Below are 20,748 nucleotides of genomic sequence, written 5' to 3'. Positions count from 1 at the left end.
GGAAAGGGCAAGGGAGCTCTCTGAGGCCTCTTTTATAAAAACATTAATTTCATTCAAGAGGACTCCACTCTCATGATCTAATAACCTTCCAAAGGCCCCATCACCTAATACCATCACATTGAGCATAAGAATGTGAATTCTTATTCACATTTGGGAATGTGTGATGAATTTGGGAAGCACAAAGACATTCAGACCATAGCACATAAAAATGTAGTCTACCTAATATTCAACAATTTAAAATGTTTTTAATGAGATAAATTAATATAATATCACCCTTTTAATGTATACAATTAAGGGCAATTCAGCATATTCACAAGTGTAAAAATATCACCACTATCTAATTCCAGAACATTTTATCACCAAAAAAAAAAAAAAAAAAAACCAAACAACAAAAACCAATTCATGTCTAATAGCAGTTACTCCCCATTCCTCCTTTTTCCCAGACTCTGGCAACCATTAATCTTTCTGTCTCTCTGGATTTGCCTATTGTAAGCATTTCATAAAAATGGAATCATAATATGTGACTTTTTGCATCTGGCTTCTTCTGCTTAGCATGATACTTTAAGGTTCATCCATATTATAGCATGTTTCAGTACTTCCTTTACATGTTTGAAAATATTCCATTGTACAGAGATAAAACATCTTTGCTTATCCATTCATCAGTTAATAGATATCTGTGTTGTTTCCACATTTTGGCTATAAAGAATAATGTTTTTTTACCTCCTTTATATGTGGGATCTAAAAAAGTTTAATTCATAGACACAAAGACAGAAGTAACAGTGGTTACCAGGGGAAGGAAAGTGGAGGAAATGAGAGATGTTGGGCATAGGATACAAAATTACAGTCATGTAGAATCAGTAAGACCTAGCAATATGATATACAGCAGATGACCATAACTAACACTGTATCCTGGAAATCTGGTAGGATAGATTTTGTGTACGCACACATTAAAAAAAAAATAGTAACTGTGAGGAAATATATAGATTAATTATCTTGACTACAGTAATCGTTTCACCATATACATCAAAACAACAATATGAATACCTTAAATATATAAATCTTTTTAAAATAAGCACTTTTAAATGCAAAAGAAAATAATGCTATGAACATTCATATACAAGATTTTGGTGGACACATAATCTTGTGTGTATACCTACAAGTAAAATTGCTGGGTCATATGGTAACTCCACATTTAACTTTTTAAAGGTAATGACAACGAGTTTTTTCCCCAAGCAGCAGTTATTGTTTAAGCCAATAATTCAACAGCAACATACAAATTCTAATCAAGGAGAAATAGGAAAATAAAATAGCAATCTTTTAAAAAGCATAGTTAAAACAGTACAAAAGGAAACAAAAAATAAGACGATAAAACCAGTCACAAAACAATCAAACCAACCTAAATTGATTAAATTCACTAGCTATAATACAGACTATAAAACTTCATTTAAAATATCTAGCTATATGCTGTTTCCAAGACATGTACCAAAAGCATAAAGACAAACAAGTTTTAAGTAAAAGAATGCAAGAGGAAGTACAAGCAAATGTGAAACAAAGGAAAGTTAATTGTAACTATGTTAATGTAAGAAAAAATAGATTTAAATCAAAAGACTGAGGGATAGAGTCACTACATTTAATAAAAGAATCAATTTAAAAAGAGATTACAAATATGTTTATGTGTGTGGGAGAAGGTGTATGTGTTCATACACACACTAAAACTTGCATACTATTTCAGAGGATTCAGAGAATTTAAAGGCCTTTCATAAGATCTAAGTTAACAACTCTAGGCTAATGAAACATTTGCCTTGTCATTCTTTACAGAATCATAAAACCTGACACAAAACAACTATATAAAATTTTACATTAGTCACTAGGCATGTCAAAAGAAGGGCTCAGGGGTGCCCGCGTGGCTCAGTTGGTTACACATCTGACTTCAGCTCTGGTCATGATCTCACCATTCTTAAGTTGAGCCCTGTGTCAAGCTCTGTGCTGACAGCTGACAGCCTGGAGCCTGCTTCTGATTCTGAGTCTCCCTCTCTCTCTGCCCCTCCCCCGCTTGTGCTTTGCCTGTCTCTCTCTCTCTCTCTCTGTCTCTCTCTCTCTCTCTCTCTCTCTCTCACACACACACACACACACACACACACACACACACACACACAGAAATAAACACTGTAAAAAAAGGGCGGGGCTCTACTTATAATGCCTTTTTTCTTTTTTAGAACTTCTATTTCCCCATAGTAAGATATCAAATTAAAATGTTCAAAAGCATCATAAGAACAAAAAAGCCAATGTCTTATTCTCATAGGCAAATGAAGTAGAAAATTAACAGGTTATTATTTATGATGATTACATTTAATAAAAATATATCCTTCTTTCAAAACTACTTTAGTGTTACTGACAAAACTAACAAGATTACTTTCAACAGAGACAACTACAAAAAGCAAACCTTTTGTAAGTTTTTTTGTTTGCCTGTAAAGTAAGTGACAAGATAAAGATAGTATCTCCTATCCTGGCATCAAAGCAGATCTTTTATTTTTAGTAGTTAACTCATTCATTCAAGGTGTAAGAGTACACAAAAAAGATAATTTGCTTACCATGTTTTAAAGTATCATGATCAATAACTTTATTCCAATTTACTAACCAAACATACTGGCTATCATTTCAAACATACACATTATATTGATCCCCTCAGAAGTTATCCATGTGAGGCCAAAGGATTAATTGTGCAAGATGCTGGTAAAAAATAATCTCTTGAAACTGTAAAATATATCCAGAAATTGGTTGCAGGGAATAAAACTGAACAGCTTACCTCATATCCTGAAATTTTTTTGGAGTTATAAATATCCACTTACACAGAAATACACTACACAATTTAATTTCAGCAGGCTATACTTACGGATTTGAATAATAAAATATTAGTAACCTCTCATAAGAATTTTCCATAAACTTGCCAAGATCGTGCTCTTACCTATAGTTTGGAAAACTTCATTCATCAAAGCTTCATTCACTGATAAAGAGTTGACATTTCCAATATGAGACCAACTTTGATATATCGCTTGCAGCAGAAGTGTCTGTGCTCTTGTAGCTTGAATTGTGAGATTTGGAAGTTCAAATATACCTTCAGTTATAGCAATCTGAGATCTTTTGGTCCTGCATAAGAAAAGAGAAAGAACAATACAGTAAAGAGCATTTACAAATAACAACATATGAAATGACCTAGATTGTAAGCCAAAAAAAAAAAAGTATATATCAAAAATATTTTAAGTAACAATTAAATCAAATAGATATACAATTTCATACTTTAAAAAATTTTTTTGACTGTTTATTTATTTTGAGACAAAGAGTACGAGCAGGAAAGAGGCAGAGAGAGAGAAGAGGACACAGAATCCAAAGCAGGCTCCAGGCTCTGAGCTGTCAGCACAGAGCCTAACATAGGGCTCGAACTCACGAACCATGAGATCATGACCTGAGAGAAAGACACTTAACCGACTGAGTCACCCAGGTGCCCCTACAATTTCAGACTTTAAATTTCACTATTTCAGAACCTCTTACAATAAAAAATAAAAATACAAACTAAAATAATGTCCATACATACACACACACACACACACACACACGCACTCTGTTCAATTACAAGTTTTCAACCAAGACAATCTTCAAAAGTAACAATGAAAATAATACTAGTTAACATCTAAGAAAATTTACTACCAGTCCTGCATTGTTCTAAATGTCTTATATCTATTAGCCCATTGAATCAAATATTATAAAACTATTAAGTAAAAATCCAAAAATTAAATCCAGGGATTCTAATCCAGAGAACTCTATTCTATACCTCCTCTCATAAGTATTTATGAAAAATTTACATTATACCCAGATTATTTGACAATAACACAGAAAAATTTTTTTAGAATCTCTGTCTGGGAATATCTAATTCACTGATGTCTTAGTCGTCTGGTTCTTTCTTTGAATGAGGTACCTTGTATAATTAAATTTTCCAAATAACAAAGCTTCAAAGTTAGAAAATACTTAATATGTCTGTGAACAACAAGATGATAAAGTTAATGAAATATGCAAGATAAAGTAGAAAAAAGAAAAACCAAGAGAAAGAAAAAAATTAGGATGCTACCATAGTAGACTCAGCCACCCTACACTTTCCTCAACCCCATAAACCTCTACCCTTTATCATCTTCCCAACAGTATCCACCTAGAGTATTGGGCATCTCTTGTATAAAACCTCAGAGGCCCATCAATCCTACCTCTTATTCCAACTCCTGCTATAAAGACCAATTAATGCAGATTTTTACAGTCATTGCTTAAAGCGACTGAACAGTGAGAGACTCCCATGGGAATTATTTTGTATTCATGTATGGAAAGCCTGGAAATGAATGGATAAATGCTTTCCTTCCTCTTGCTTCCCTGACAATTTTGAGATGCATTTCATAATTTTCTTAGGAAGGTTCCAGGAGATCAAGGATCAAAGAAAAAGGTCTCAAGTAATTGGGAAAAGCCTTCATGAGCTTTGGGACATGGTCAGGCAACATCCAACAGGTGTAATTGCAAGTTCCAAAATAGAGGGGAGAATTGAGAGAAGCGGAACAAAAAAATATTTAAGGCAATAATGGCCAAACTTTTAAGAAAACAACAAACCCCAAGCAGAAGACACTTAAAATCATACCAAAGGTACATTACAATCAAATTGCTGAAAACCAGGGTTAAAGAGAAAATCTTAAAGACAAGCAGAGGATAAAAAAACACAAGTTTAGTTGGTACAAACAAACCAACAGAAACTCCTTTTACAATGCCAGTATTTCCGATACCAAAACCAAAGACACTACAAAAAAGAAAACTGCAGACCAATAAACCTTACAGCCATAGGTGGAAAAGTCCTCAATAAAATATAAGGAAACCAAATTCGACAATACATTAAAAGGATCATATACCATGATCAAGTAGGATTCCTTTCAGGAACGCAAAGATGGTTGAAAATCGACAACTTAAACTGACATGATACACCATGTTAATAAAATTAAGGATAAAAATCATACAATCATCTCAACAGATGCAGGAAAAAAAAAGGTGACAACATTCAACATACACTTCTGATGAAAATGAATAAAGTGTGTATAGAGGGAACATACTTCTACATAACAAAGGCCATATATGACAATCCCACAGCTAACATCATATACAATGGTGAAAAGTTGAAAGCTTTTTTTCTAAGATCAGAACAAGACATAGGAACCCACTCTTGCCACTTTTATTCAACACAGTATTGAAAATTCTAGTCACAGCAACCACACAAAAAAAAATTTTTTTGAAGTATCCAGCTGGGTATAGAAGAAGTAAAACCATTTATAGATGACATGAATATACAGAAAATCCAAAGGACTCTACCAGAAAAAAATTTTTTAATAAATGAATTCAATAAACTTGTACAATATAAAGTTAATACACAGAAATCTGTTGCATTTCTGTACACTAATAATGAAATAGCGAGAAACTAAGAACATACCATTTATAATTACATCAAAAATAATAAAATTACTAAGAATAAATTTAACCAAAAAAGTAAAAACCTGTACTCTAAAAACCCTAAGACACTGATGAAAGAAAATAAAAATGACAGAAATAAATGGAAAGATATACCATTCTGATGGAAGAACTAATTCTATTGACATATGCTGTTAATATGTATAAATTATATATTGTTGAATCCTTAAGGGATTAATATTGTTAAAACGTTCATACTACCCAAAGCAATCTACATATTCAATGCAATCCCTATCAAAATACCAATGGTATTTTTCACAGAATGAAGAGAAATAATCGTAAAATTGGTATGGAACCACAAAAAAAAAAAAAATAGTCAAAGCATTTTTTGAGAAAAGAAGAACCAAGTTAGAGGTAATCACATTCCCTTATTTCAAACTATACTACAAAGCCACAGTAATCAAAAGAATATGGTAATGGCACAAAAAATAGACACGTAAATCAATGGAATAGAATAGAAAGCCCAGAAACAAACCCACAATTATATGGCCAACTAATCTATAATGAAAAAGGCAAGAACATACTATGGAGAAAAGACAGTCTCTTCAATAAATGGTGTTGGGAAAACTGGACAGCTACATTCAAAAGATTAAGACCGTGCCACCTGTTTACACCATACACAAAAATAAATTCAAAATGGATTACAGACCTAAATGTGAGACCTGAAACCATGAAAACCCTACAAGAGAACATAGGCAGAAATTTCTTTGACACTTGGCCATAGAAACATTTTTCTAGATAGATATTCTCTGGCAAGGGAAACAAGAGCAAAAATAAATAAACTATTGGGACTGCATTACATAAAAAGCTTTTGCACAGAGAAGGAAACCATCAACAAAACAAAATGGCAACCAAATGAATGGGACACTTGCAAATGTCAGATCAAAAAAAGGGTTAGAATCCAAAATATATACAGAACTTATACAACTCAACACCAAAAACACAAACAATGCAATTAAAAACTGGGCAGAGGACATGAATAAACATTTTTCCAAAGAAAACCTACAGATGGCCAACAAAAACATGAAAAGGTGCTCAACATCATCAATCGTCAGGGAATGCAAATCAAAACCACAATGAGATACCACCTCATACCTGTCAAATACTGTTATTAAAAGAAGAGGAAGAGGAAGAGGAAGAGGAAGAGGAAGAGGAAGAAGAAAGAAGAAGAAAGAAGAAAGAAGAAGAAGAAAGAAGAAAAAGAAAGAAGAAGAAGAAGAAGAAGAAAGAAGAGGACAAGTTTTGGCATTGATGTGGGAAAAAAATAACCCTCCTGCACTATTGATGGGAATGTAAAGTGGTATAGCTACTATGGAAAACAAACAGTATGGAGGTTCTTCAAAAAATTAAAAACAAAACTACAGTAAGATCCAGCAATTCCATTCCTGGGTATATACCCAAAGAAAACAAAAACACTAATTATAAAAGATATATGCACCCTCATGTTCCTTCCACCATTATTTACAATAGCCAAGATATGCAACCTCAGTGACCATCAATCGATGAACGGATAAAGAAGATGTCTCACACACACACAAAATGGATTACTACTCAGACATAAAAAAAAAAAAGGTAATCTTGCTATTTGTGGCAACATGGATGGTCCTTCAGGGTGTTATACCAAGTGAAGTCAGTCAGACAGAGATAGATAAATACCATGTGATTTCACAAAAACGTGGAGCTTAAAAACAACTGAACAAATGAAACAGAAGCAGACTCATAAATACAGGTAACAAACTGTTGGTTGCCAGAGGAGGGAGGGTGGAGAGGTGGGAAGAAGGGCAAAACAGATGAAGTGGATTAAGAGGTACAAACTTCTAGTTATAAAATAAAGTCACAGTGATGTAAAATAGAGCATAGGGAATACAGTCAGTAAGACTGTAAAAACTTTGTATGATGCCAGATGCTAGCTAGGCTGATCATACTGATCATTTCATAATGTACAGTTGACCCTTGAACAACACAGGGGCTGGGCCACGGACCACTATGCAGTCGAAAATTCACATACAACAACTTTTGACTCTCCAAAGTCTTAACTATTAATAGCCTACTATTGACCTTAAGCCTTACCATTAACATCAACAGTTGATTAACACATATTTTGTATATTATATACTATACTCTTATAATAAAGTAAGCTTTAAAAAGTGTTATTAAAAAATAATAAGGAATAAAATACATTTACAGGACCATACTGTATTTATCAAAAACAATCCATGTACTAGTGGACCTGAGCAGTTCAAACCAGTCATGTTCAAGTGTCAACTGTATATAAATGTCAAATAACTATGGTGTAAAATTGAAACAAATGTAATATTGTAGGTCAACTACATTTGAATTTTTTGAAAGATAAAACTGAAAACAGAAATACACAAATCCAAAAACTGGAGATTCAACACTCCTCTCTTCAGTAAGTACTAGAAAAAGTAGAAAGAAAAAGTCACTAAAGGTAAAAAAGACGAACAGTACAACTGATCAACTTGGACTAACCAACTTAACAGGACACACCCTCCCAACAACAGCAAAATATACATTCATCAAGGACATTTAGTCCACAAGAACAAGCCTCAATAAAATTAAAAGGAATGCAATCATACAGATTATATATGCTGATCACTATGGAATTACACTATAAACTTTTAATAAAAGAAAGGTATTTGTAACATGCTCAAATACTTGGAAGTTAAACAAAGAAAACATAACTCAAAACCCAGTCAGAAACAGGATAAAAACATTCACAAAATCAAACAAAAATGTATTTTTAATAATAAAATTATTTTAGAAAAGACATGGAGATAAATTACAGAAAAGGTCAATCTACAATATATATACCTAATCAGTGTTCCTGGAGAAAAAAGCAAAATCAAAAGAAACAGTATACAGCAATATCTAACAAAAGACATCTTGCCTAAAATAAAGACTTAAATCTACATACCAAGCATACAATAAGTCACAGAAAATACTGATTAGAAATGATCATTATCCTATAAAATTATACCAGAAAGATAAAAAATCCTATGGGCATTTACATAGGCAAAGTAATGTGGAGGTAGCAGGACTTCTCCAGAATCTCTCCTACTTTTTGTTACCCTCCCGAATCTGCCTATTGCAGTCTAGTAAAAACAATGTGTGTGCACAACTCACCACTAGAGGAATATAAGATTTAGCATAATAGCCCTATACATTTGAGATACTGAGATAAAACTATAAAACTCTTAGAAACATAGCTGTAAATCTCCATGATCTTAGTTCCATAAATATCGTACCAAAAGAAAAGCAACAAAAGGAAAAAGAGATAAACTGGAATTCATCAGAATTTTAAAATGTTGTGTCTCAAAGGCTACTATCCAGAAAGTGGAAAAAAGATAATAAAGGCAATGTTTGAAAACCACATAGGTAATAATAGGCTATTGTACAGAATATGGAAAGAACTCTCACTACTCAACAACAAAAAGATATAAATGAAATTTAAAAATGAACTAGAACATGAATAGACATTTCTCCAAAAAAGATAACACAAATAGCCATATGCACATTAAAAGATATTCAACATCATTGGGGAAATGAAAATCAAAAGTATAGTGAGCTGCCACTTCACACCCACTAGGATAGCTATAATAAAAGGAAAATAAAAATGGAAAATAACAAGTGTTGGCAAGGAGAGGAACTGTAACCATCATACAAAGGAGGTAGGAGTGGAAAACAGTTAAGCAACTGTGCAAAACAATCCATCAGTTCATCAAAAAAGTAAATACAGAGTTACTATATGACCCAGCAATTATACTGCTACATATATGCCCATGAGAATGGAAACCATGTTCATATAAAAACTCATACATACGTTGTTCACAGCAGCATTATTCTCAGTAGCCCAAAAGTGTGAACGACCCAACCCAACAATCCAAATCAGGAATGAATAAACAAAATATGATATATATGTGCACACACAAGATTATTTGACCATTAAACGGAATGGAGTACCAGTAAATGCTACAACATGGATGAACCTGGAAAGCTTGCTAAATGAGAGAAGCCAAGCAGAAAATGCCACATATTGTATGTTTGTGTTCATATGAAATGTCCAAAATCATGAAGATAGGGTTTTTTTTTGAATTCAGAAAACGTTCTGCAATTAGTGACAATGACTACAAGATGGTGTGAAACTACTAAAAACAAAAGAATTGTACAGCTAAAAATAATTAAAATGGTATATATTGTATTATGTGGATTTTATCTCATTAAAACAAAAAAAAATTTCCCTCAAGTAGTCAGAACTCTGTTCCTAGGAACAGTGGTCTAAGTAAATATTGCTTTCTCTTACTCAAAAATATCAAAACAGCAAAAAGAAAATGACCCAGCTCTTTTAATTAGCATGTCAGGCAATTTAAATAAACAATTTCACATTAAGACATCTATCACCTTATCCATACAATTTTCAAGTACGTAATGGCACGTAATGTGACTCTACCTAGATTTACCCTTCAAGCCACACAATCCTGGTCACATTTTACCAGAAAACCCATTTTACCAGAAAACCCAAGGAATGGAATGAACAGACCAGAAAACAAATATGCACTGAATAAAAGATTCTTTAAACCAAACAGGTAAAACAGCAAAGATCGAAAGAGACAGACGGAAAAACAAAACAGACCCAAGGCACAAATTTATAATGCCATTACAGTTACTTTTGCTTTCCTAACACTGCAGCCATTTTATAAATCATTTTATTTTAATAAGCATTTAAAAACATGATGTTCTCAAAATTCCTTACCAAAAAAAAGTTTATTGGTAGTGATACTAAAGAAAAAAATATTTGGAACACCTACAATATAAAAATATACTATTAATCTAACCACTCGATCTTCAGTTAGATATTCTATGGAAAGTCCTATGGTGTAACAAGAGCCATATTCTTATAACTATAGCAGTAACTGTTTATAAGGAAAAAATAAAGTGGGATTCTTTTTACAAGTGAGACTTTACTATTTCATAACAAATTCAGCTACTGTATATGGTACTCTTTCAAACCATCATATGTTACATAAAATGGTTCCCAAATGGGTAACGTAGACTTGAATAAAAACTTAAACATACACAAAATCAAATTGATTAATTTATCCTACATTTAGTCTTGCCCAAGGGTAGGAGGCAATTCTCTCCTTCAGACTCAATTTAATTTGACATCAAAGGAAAGAATGCACGTTGTACAAAAGCCAGAATTCGATAATAAACAAATAAACTATCTCATACATGTCGTACATGTCTTTGTGGTTTTATTTTCCAGCTGTAGAGGGCCACAAATAAAAGTAAATTTTATTATGCTTCTGTTAAGTACTCTAGTAGCATCTGAACTAAAATAAACTATTTAGGAATAATTTAGCAAAAGATGGTAGGTTATACAATGCCCCTGTTAGTGTAACACTATCAAAGAAAAGAGGTTTCATTCTATTTTGTTTTGGTAAATATAGAAATATTTTTAATAACAAATATAAAAAAAATAATAAATACCCATGTATCCACTTCATCAGACCCAATTCAGCTAAGCATAACATCATACCATATTTGCTTCAGAAATTTAATTACAGATCAGTATCTTTTAAAACTTTATTTAAGCTATTTGGGAGACTCATTAAAATGTAATGAATATCAACAATAAAACAGAATTTTCCTTGTGATTTAGGCCACTATGCATTTATTTAATTTCTTCAAAAAAAAAAAAACAGTTCAATCAAGTTCATATTAAAAATATCTAACAACTTCTGGACTTAACTAGCTTTTTGAAAACTCACTAAACCAACTGTTTAACACTTAAGTTGGTGAAAATAAAATTATTTAACAAATGCTTATTTCACATATCCAGAAGTCCTAGTCTAAACATATGTTCACTTTACAGAATAGGTTTAAAAACTATCGATTCAAACATTACCCTCTAGGGAAAAATAAATCCTAATGTAACTAGTGGAATAAACAACTCATTAAAACTCAACTTGGACAAACTCCAGGGTAAATTTAGGGAAATAGAAACAAGTAGGTCTTGACTGTGTAGTAGCAAAGATTGAAAATGAATATGCCCTAATTAACAAACACTTTAAAAGACTCTGCTTGTGCCATCTACTGACAAATCATAATACAGAGCTGATGAAATTTCTGAACCAATAGGGCATTTCTTTAAAGAAAATTCTTCCTTCGAAATTTTAAATAGAAAATGTGGAAGTAGTTTTTACTACTCGATGCAAAGGAATTAACTTGAACAATCCATTCATGTTCATAAGCAAAATTTTTGCCATACACACACTTGAGGAACAGCCATCCATTCTTTTAAAATCAACACACCTCATAGCAATTGAAAGAATATCCTCAGCAACAGCTGGGTCTAAAGATTTATATAGAGTCCCCAAATGCAAAGCTTGAACCTACAAACTGGTTCCAAAAATGTATTTTTGTTATTACTCATATCCTGCAAAGTAAAATAAGATTAGATCACTTTTTCCAAAATAAAATGAGTAAAAAACCTCACTAACTCAGAAATAAAGCAGTTTAAAAAGTTAAGAAATTTGTATTTCGTTCTGTATACGACTCTAACTTCCACAATACATCGCATCAATACTCGATGAAGAAAAATGTTTTTAATTAAGTGATAGGTAAAATGAAAGCTCTTTGCTCCCTCTTTGCTCCTCCTGGTCCCACCCAAACCCCTGATAACTACTTAAAGTTTAGCATACACAACTATAGACCTCTACTGATTTTATGCATTCATACACATTTAAATTTTAATGGACGTGGAAGGGTCTATAGCCTGCTTTTTTAATTAAACAACATTCTTAGAAACCAAGCTCTTTCTACATTAGTACAGACACTTTTACGTTGATCTTTTTAATTCATGCCTGATAATGGTTTGAATATAGTTTCACATTCATCAGCAGTGTATCAGAATACCCCTTTCACCACATCCCCACCAGTATATTTTTTAATCACGAGTGTAGCATTTGCACATAACTCTAAAATGCAAACTATATCATTATGTTATGAAAATAATTCACTATTTTTCAAATTTCTGAAATATTATTTCAATTTAAATATTAGATAACAGAGAAAAAGGAGTAAAACTTTTATATCACTCAAATAAAAATATAATCAACTTCTCATTAATATGCAATGTCCAAAACTGTACAATGAACCATGGGTGGTAGCAAATGAGCAAAATACAAAAGGGGCAAAATGTCCCTTCATATTCTCATCATCTCTTAGGTTAATCAATATAAATAATTCACCTACTTAAGGAAAAATATTCAACTACTCAGGAGAAAAGAGAAAGGAAATGTGTTTATAGAATATATTTTATGTATGTAATACTAACACTCAAATATAACCTTGAGAATTCTGATTACAAAAATCACGAACATTTTAGTTCAAGTTCAGTAACTAAAGTCACTGGCTTTTTCCTTGGGCCAAGAGCACATTTTACACATATTATGGAAGTAAATAGGAGACAGACTTGGCTGTCAAAACCACATACAATCTAAAACCTCATCAATCAGACAACCAAAAAAACAAAGAAATCACTGAAAAAATTACCAGCTGCATGTCAATAAATATTTACTTGTGCCTACAATGGATTCAAGGTTTTGAGGATAAATATCCTCCATAGAAAAAGAAATGGTCCTTACGGAGGTTAAGCAAAAAGAAAGGAGAACTATTAAATAATCACATGAACCAGTGTAAAATTACTTCTATGAAAAGTGCAGTGAAAAACAGAAACAATATCACATGAAGGAATATATTAGCGGAATGTGTCCTAGTCAGACCAAGTGTCAATTTCTAGTATCTATGGGGTGAGTAAAAGTTGTTTAGGCAATTTTCCACTAGTCATAGTGGAAAAATATGATGAAAGACCTGGCTGAAAGACAACCAAGTGAAAAAGGCAAAAAGTATTGAGGGACTAAGGAAGAAGACATTCAGATGGACAGCCAAGACAGGGTCAGATCATGGAGGGTTTCACAGAATGTTTTAAAGATTTTAATCTTTACTGTAAAAGCTAGAAGAAGTATTTTAGGCAGGAGTAGGACATAATTAGATGTATCTTCCAGAAGCAAGTCAATCAAACAAACCCAGGTACCGATGTAAGAGTTAGAAAAGATGCTCAACATCATTCATCATCAGGGAAATAAAAATCAAAACTACAATGAGATAGCACCTCACACCTGTCAGGCAAAAATTAACAACACAGGAAACAGGTTGTGAGGATGTGGCAAAAGGGTAACTGTCTTACACTGTTGGTGGGAATGCCAACTTGTGCAGCCACTGTGGAAAACAGTATGAAAGTTCCTCAAAAAGTTAAAAATTGAACTACACTATGACCCAGCAACTGCACTACCCAAAGGATAAAAATACGGATTCAAAGGGGCAGAACATGCACCCTGATTTTTATAGGAGCATTATCAACATCAGCCAAATTATGGAAAGAGCCCAAATGTCCATCAACAGACACATGGATAAAGAAGATGTGGTATATACATATACAATGGCATATTACTCAACCATCGAAAAGAATGAAATCTTGCCATTTGCAACAACACGGATGGGACTAGAGTGTATTATGCTAAGCGAAATAAGTCAGTCAGAAAAAGACAAATCCCGTACAATTTCACTCATAAATGGAATTTAAGAAACATTAAAGATGAACGTAGGAGAAAGAAAAAAAAAAACAGAGAGGGAGGCAAACCATAAGAGACTCTTAAATACAGAGAACAAACTGAAGGTTGCTGGAAGGGAGGACGGTGGGAAAGATGGGCTAAATGGGTAATGGGTATTAAGGAGGACACCTGTAGGGATCAGCACTGCGTGCTCAGCGTACATGTGTTGTACGTAAGTGATGAATCACTAAACTCTACTCCTGAAACCAAATTACACTATATGTTAACTAGAATTTAAATAAAAACTTGAAACATTAAAAAAAAAAATAGAACATCTCTCTAAATACTTAGATAAGAAAGGAGGAAAGCCTGTGTCTTATTCATAATGAGACTCCAGGGCCTACAACACAAGTTTTCACATGATAGGTGCCAAAATATTATTTCTAAAACAAATAAATGAGTCATTAATCAGTTGAAACTTGAAAAAAGCTAAGTATTAACAGATTCATCGAGGAAACTGGCAGTATTTTTTAAAGTTATAAATAATAAAGAACACAAAGTTATTATCGAGAACTTGCTAACAGTTACCAACTTGCTATTGAGGGTTCCATCACCAACTAATTAAAAAATGTCTAGAACCAGATCTCTCTAGGTCTACCATATCACCCTCTGTAATCTTTGATTTCCACATCTTATAAAATCGAGAATACATGACTTGTTTATAATGAGGTTCAAATAAATCCCTGTATATAGTGGAATTAATAAAGTACAAGTGCTATAGAAGAGTATTATGATGCCGTTCTTAGAGATTACCTCCTGCCTCTAAGTATGCACCATATGATATTTTGGATATGGGGATCTCCAATGATTATTTGTTCCTAAATTTCAAATTAATATATTAAAAAGAGATTAAATCAAACATAGTTAAGAAATTTAGAAGCAATGATAAAAAAACTTAAGCTAAATTTAGTTATTTCTAACCACGTCATTTCCCTTTTAATATATTAATAACTTAGAATTCTTTTGAATATACTCTTACATTTCAGTTCCCAAAAAATAATGAAACACAGACGTATTTCAAAGATACTGTCACTAGAATAAAATGCTGTCACAGGATAATATTCTCCTGCTGTTGTACATAGACAAAACCAAATACTGGGGAAAAACTAGCATAATTCTTCTCATAGAAAGAGATGTATGTAGGTCTTGTAATAATATTCCCCAATATCCAAAAATCAAATTTAAAGTCAATAATCTAAGAATGAATTTTAAATGTTCATTTGGGTACCACTAAACAATTTTACTAAGTTTAAAACTTTTAACAAGAGAAAGAGACGAATCCTATTTGCCCATACAACTTCACACCCAACTGATCATAAAATTCCATGTGGAAAATATCAAGTTTTCCACCAGGAAAATCAAAGAAAACCTCCTGTTCTCATTGGACCAACACTCTCTGGTTGTTAACATGTGTTGCATGCTCTTCATGCACTTAAAAAAAATCAAAGAGAAACATCTAACTGATATAAAGACACATGTTATTTACCTATAGTAGTGTTTTTTCATGTCTTTTTAATCCCATACACGCACACTCTAAAAACTTAAAGTAGGTATTTTTCAATTGGTCATTTAAACACATTATAAGATCAGAATCAAAACATGACAAAAAATAAAGCCTGAGAGGACTGTTAAATAATAAAAACTGTTCTTTCAAGGGAATTTTTTTCAAACAAGAATGCATTAATATTCTAAGTAAATGTACTTTATATAGTAAAATATAAAATCATTAATACAATGACAAGATTTATAATTTCATAATTGAAAATTATAACTAAAATGTTGCAAAGTGTTGAAATTAACCAAAATAAATCCCAAAACAGCATAAGCAGAGGCTTAAAAGTTAGTACTAAGAGAGACAACAGAACATCTGATGAAAACATGTTCATGTTATTTATTAAGTGTAATAGCAATTTAAATAACAATCATGTTATTTATTAAATTTAAGATTCTGGACTATTACTCCTATAAAGATTACTTAGGAGGTAGTATTTTTTCACTTTAAGATGTGTTATTAAAAATCATTCAATCAAGATAAATTCACAGAAAAATCAATGACCTCTTTGGAGGGAAAACATTCATAATCGGTAAAGCCTAGATTTATGTCTATTCTCTATTTCCCAACTCCCCAAAAGAAACATAAATAAATACAGGGATTTACACAATAAAACTATTCTTTCTGATATGAACAAACTGGTAGTTGAGACTGCAAATGCAATTTAGGTCAATTTTTCACCCTGATACAAATACAAGGCTGTAAATAAATTAAATGAAATACAGAGAACAGTAAAATAAGTTTTTAAAAAGTTTTAATCTTGTTAAAGATTTAGACTACTGTGCTTGTTGTCACTTAAAATACTTTAGAGTCCTATGATATCTCACATGTTAAAATTAGGTTTCTATTTTTCTTTTATTACTCTCTTAAACTATGCTTTTAAAAAAACACTACCTTCATTGATTTCACTCAATGAAATCAAAATATGTGAATGCGTATATATAAAATCTACTTACAAAATATTTTCTTATGCAACTGAAAATGCTATGAGACTCAGTCTCTGGCCACACAGTGGCCTAGAGAAATCCCACAAGCCCTACTGAAAAGAATCAGTTGTCTGATGAGTTTGGGTGAAAGATGGAACAACAAAGCAAGGAATAGTGAGTCTACCAGCTAACACGCTAACCAGTCAACCCTGAATCGACACCGGCATTACCCCTTATTATGAGCCAACTGTTCTCACCAAAAGTTGACGCACTCCAAGAAAAGAGAAAGGGACTAACTGCAGTGGGACCAGAAAGAAGTTTGGCAGCCACATGAGTATATATATATATCTGTCACAAATCATTGAGTTGTACACATAAAATTGTTGAATTTTGCTATATTTAAATTATACTCTAGTTTTAATATGAGAACTATGTTAATGAAAACTGGTATACTTCATGTAATAATCCATTACAGGGCACTTTATAAACTACATCCTACACAACTCTAAAGTAATATGAAAGCTTGGTACAGTTCTATCTAGTATTTTCAGGTGTAGCCATACCTCTAAATACTTTTGTGATTTTTTTCATTACTCATAGGGTTTCTATAAAAGAATATTTTGAGAAATTAAGTATGAAAAATTAAGTATTCACCTTCAAATATTATTCCTCCCCCAAAAAATAAAGATCATCATGAGACTAAACAACTAATCTCTAGAAACAGAAACTCCAAGAGCACTCATATCTGAATATTTGCACTTATTAGGATAAACTAAAATTTAAGATATTCAAGAATGGCACATTTAACTTATGTTTCTCTTCAGAAGCTAGAATATTAGCTTTACAATATTAAAGCTAATCATTTATTTAAAAAATTGAAGATGAACAAAAAGAAAATATACCCACCTTTTCTTCCTTAAACATTAATATGACCTAGTATACTTGTACTTTTTTCTAATGTCTTCAAAGTTTATGTTAGCTGATCTAAAAATGTTTATAGAATTATTAAATTCTACTTTGGTTCATTTCAATTAACATTTATTAAAAATCAATTATATGCTAGGTCCTGGACCATTAAGGCAATTATAAAGAATAAAATCAATCACGATGCGAAAATTATAAAGTCCTATAATGACAAAACTAGGCAATTTCAAAATGAATTAACTTACCAAAGATTTAAATTCTATTAATAAAAGACCCAGTGCCAGCTATTCATCTCCCTGATAGGAGTTAAATTCTACATTTAAATAAGTTTTAAAGCAATTATCACAAAAATTATGCAAAAGCTTTTATGTATTTGATGTTGAAGAAGGGGCTAATGACACAAAGGACATTCTCAGAACATCCCAAGTCACAGTTGTAGCAACAACTGTAAACAGGTTTGAAAGCCATGCATACAACTCTGGAATTTAAACATTTCTGAATAAGGGTATGGATAGTTATTGGCAAGCCTGAATATATTTTACTCGGTTAAGGAAAGCCACATACAGATGTAGAATGAAAAACAAATTAGCTACTGGCTATGCCAAAGATGAATCTCAAAAACATTATCTAAGTGAAAGAAGCCAGATACAGAATACCACATTTTGTATGATTCTATTCACATGCCATAAAAAATAAATTTATAAAGAAAGTGGTTACCTGTGGCTAGAGCTGGGGATTAACTGTAAATGAGCATGTAAACTTATTGGGAGGGTGAAAATGTTCTAAAACTGATTCATGGTAACAGCTGCATAACTCAGTTAAGGTGCTAGAAATCACTGTATTTACATACCTGAAATGGGTGAATTTACGCTATGTAAAGTACACCTGAACAAATCTGTTTATTAAAGAAAATACAAGTTAGCAAGCCTACTCCTATGGAAGATGCCTTCCTTATAATGCAAACTTAATGCCAACTTTTAAAGACACTCCCTCACTAACGGTACTGGGGACTAACCTTGGGTCTTAATCCACATAGATCTAAAACTATTCACTGTATACACTATTCACTGTATGTATATGCATTAATAAGACAAAGATATGTATGAAAGGAGTAAAATAGTTTAGAATATTTTAGAGACAGAGAAAAACTGAGCACTGCTTGGGGAGGGGCAGAGAGCGAAGGACGCACAGAATCTGAAGCAGGATCCAGGCACTGGGCTGTCAGCACAGAACCAGCCTGACACAGGGTTCAAACCCATGAACTGTGAGATCATGACCTGAGCAGAAGTCAGACGCTTAACTGACTGAGCCACCCAGGTCCCCCAATCCACCACTAATTAAATGGTTTTCAGTTCAAATATGAATCATTAACAAAATTAGACAGAAAAATATAGACTAATTCAAAAATATTATGCAATCAAAAACTACATATATGCCTGAAACTAATATAACACCAAATGTTAACTACATTGGAATTAAAATTAAAAAAAGAAAAAGAAAAAAAGAAAACCCTAGGGTGCCTGGGTGGCTCAGTCTGTTAGGCATCCAACTTCAGGTCATGGTTTGTGAGTGCAAGCCCGCCTCGGGCTCTGTGCTGACAGCTCAGAGCCTGGATCCTGCTTTGGATTCTCTGTCTCCTCTCTCTGTTCCTCCCCCGCTTATGCTCTGTCTCTGTCTCTCAAAAGTAAATAAATGTTTAAAAAAAAAAAAAAAAAAAAAAAAACCTATGTAAACGTCTCTTTACAAGGCTTAAGACAGTAAAAAGGTCAATTTTATGAAATTAGATTATAAAAGACAATATACACTGCCTCTTAAACCATTTTTTCTCATTTTAATATTCCCTTAACTTATAGAATGTGTATTTTCTACTGCCATAAAGGCAGGCATTTTGCCAATTTTGTTTATTGGTGTATCTCCATAGCTAAGGCCTTGCAGAGAGTGTCTGGCACATACTGGACATTTGTCACTTACCTGTAAAATAGACCTGAATGAACATAGAACAGTATCAAGTGTGCAAAAAGGCAGACAAACAGTGGACAAACTCAATGGAGTTTTAAGAACAAAAATTGCAACTGAATGCAGAACACTGTTCACAAAACAAGAACATATGCACCCTGTCTTTTCTTGTCATCCTTCCCTGTTTTAATCACCCAGATAAGCATATAAAAGAATCATGAAAAAGTTAATAAAGGACAAACCAAAAAATATGAGCAAAACAAAGAAAAGTTCTAAGAAATATGCAAGGAAATGCTTAATAACGGGAAGGTGGTTACATTAACAAGACCATGCAAGTATATTCCAAGTCACAAAACACAGAATCCTATAAAAGATTTAAGTTACATCATGCACAGAGCCATCTGGCATGTGGTCCACACTGTTATATACCTGACCTGAGAATACAGCTCAAATAAAATTATTCCACCTTAGCAGATAGTACTAATAAGACCCAGCCACTTGCTTTAAGAAGTTTGATTGAAACTGAGCTTACAAAGGGAGTTAACTGTAATACAAAAGCAGGGCGGAGGGAAGGGGGAAGCTATTTCAACAAGTTATCCAAATCAAAAGAGAAAGCTGAAACAAGAACAATTTGCGCTATGTATTTCCCAAATCAAATTTACCATATGATATCATGGAGAAATTTACCAGGATAAGATATTTTCATTATGATCATGCTTAACTCTCTGTAAATGTGAAGACTAATCAAATAAAAAATGCATATTTTGTTTCTTGTAAGGCAGTAAAATTTGGACTTAACACCCTGTCTCAAAAGACAGTAGATTCTTAAGTGCCCAATCTAAAGCTTCAGAACAACAAAAAAGAGCATTTTTTAAGGAAATTAAAGTTTGGATGTGAAATGGATGCATGAATTGAGCCTAAGACAAATGACGATTGCTGTAATTCTCATTCTCAACTGCCTTAAGCTTCTTTAAAAGACCTAGAAAATCTTAAGAACGGTAGAGCCATTGTGTAGAGGCACAATTTCAGCAGTCATTAACACATTTTGATGAGTTTGAATCTTATTTTGATGAATGAATCATACTGATTTATCTGCCTTTAAAGCGGAAACCTGCATCAGCAATGCATGTCACTTTCAAGAGAATCTGAC

General features: G+C 32.6%; 1 protein-coding gene across 9 annotated transcripts in view; it reads right to left on the bottom strand.

Annotated features, from left to right (window-relative positions):
* Window positions 1-20,748, bottom strand: part of VPS13B (vacuolar protein sorting 13 homolog B) — an 801,572-nt gene that overhangs the window by 642,862 nt on the left and 137,962 nt on the right. For all 9 annotated transcript variants that reach the window (XR_002085466.2, XM_019468015.2, XM_019468016.2 and 6 more), the window contains one exon: window positions 2,966-3,147. Coding sequence is in view for 8 of the 9 variants with exons in the window: in XM_019468015.2 (XP_019323560.2) it covers window positions 2,966-3,147 (182 nt within the window). In the remaining variant the exon portion in view is untranslated. The remainder of the gene's footprint in view (window positions 1-2,965; window positions 3,148-20,748) is intronic.

Source organism: Panthera pardus, unplaced genomic scaffold (assembly GCF_024362965.1).
Source record: "Panthera pardus isolate Hobbes unplaced genomic scaffold, ASM2436296v1 HiC_scaffold_7, whole genome shotgun sequence".
Taxonomy (NCBI): Eukaryota; Metazoa; Chordata; class Mammalia; order Carnivora; family Felidae; genus Panthera; species Panthera pardus.
The sequence above is the reverse complement of the archived record's forward strand: the minus strand, read 5'-3'. Positions and strand labels throughout refer to the sequence as shown.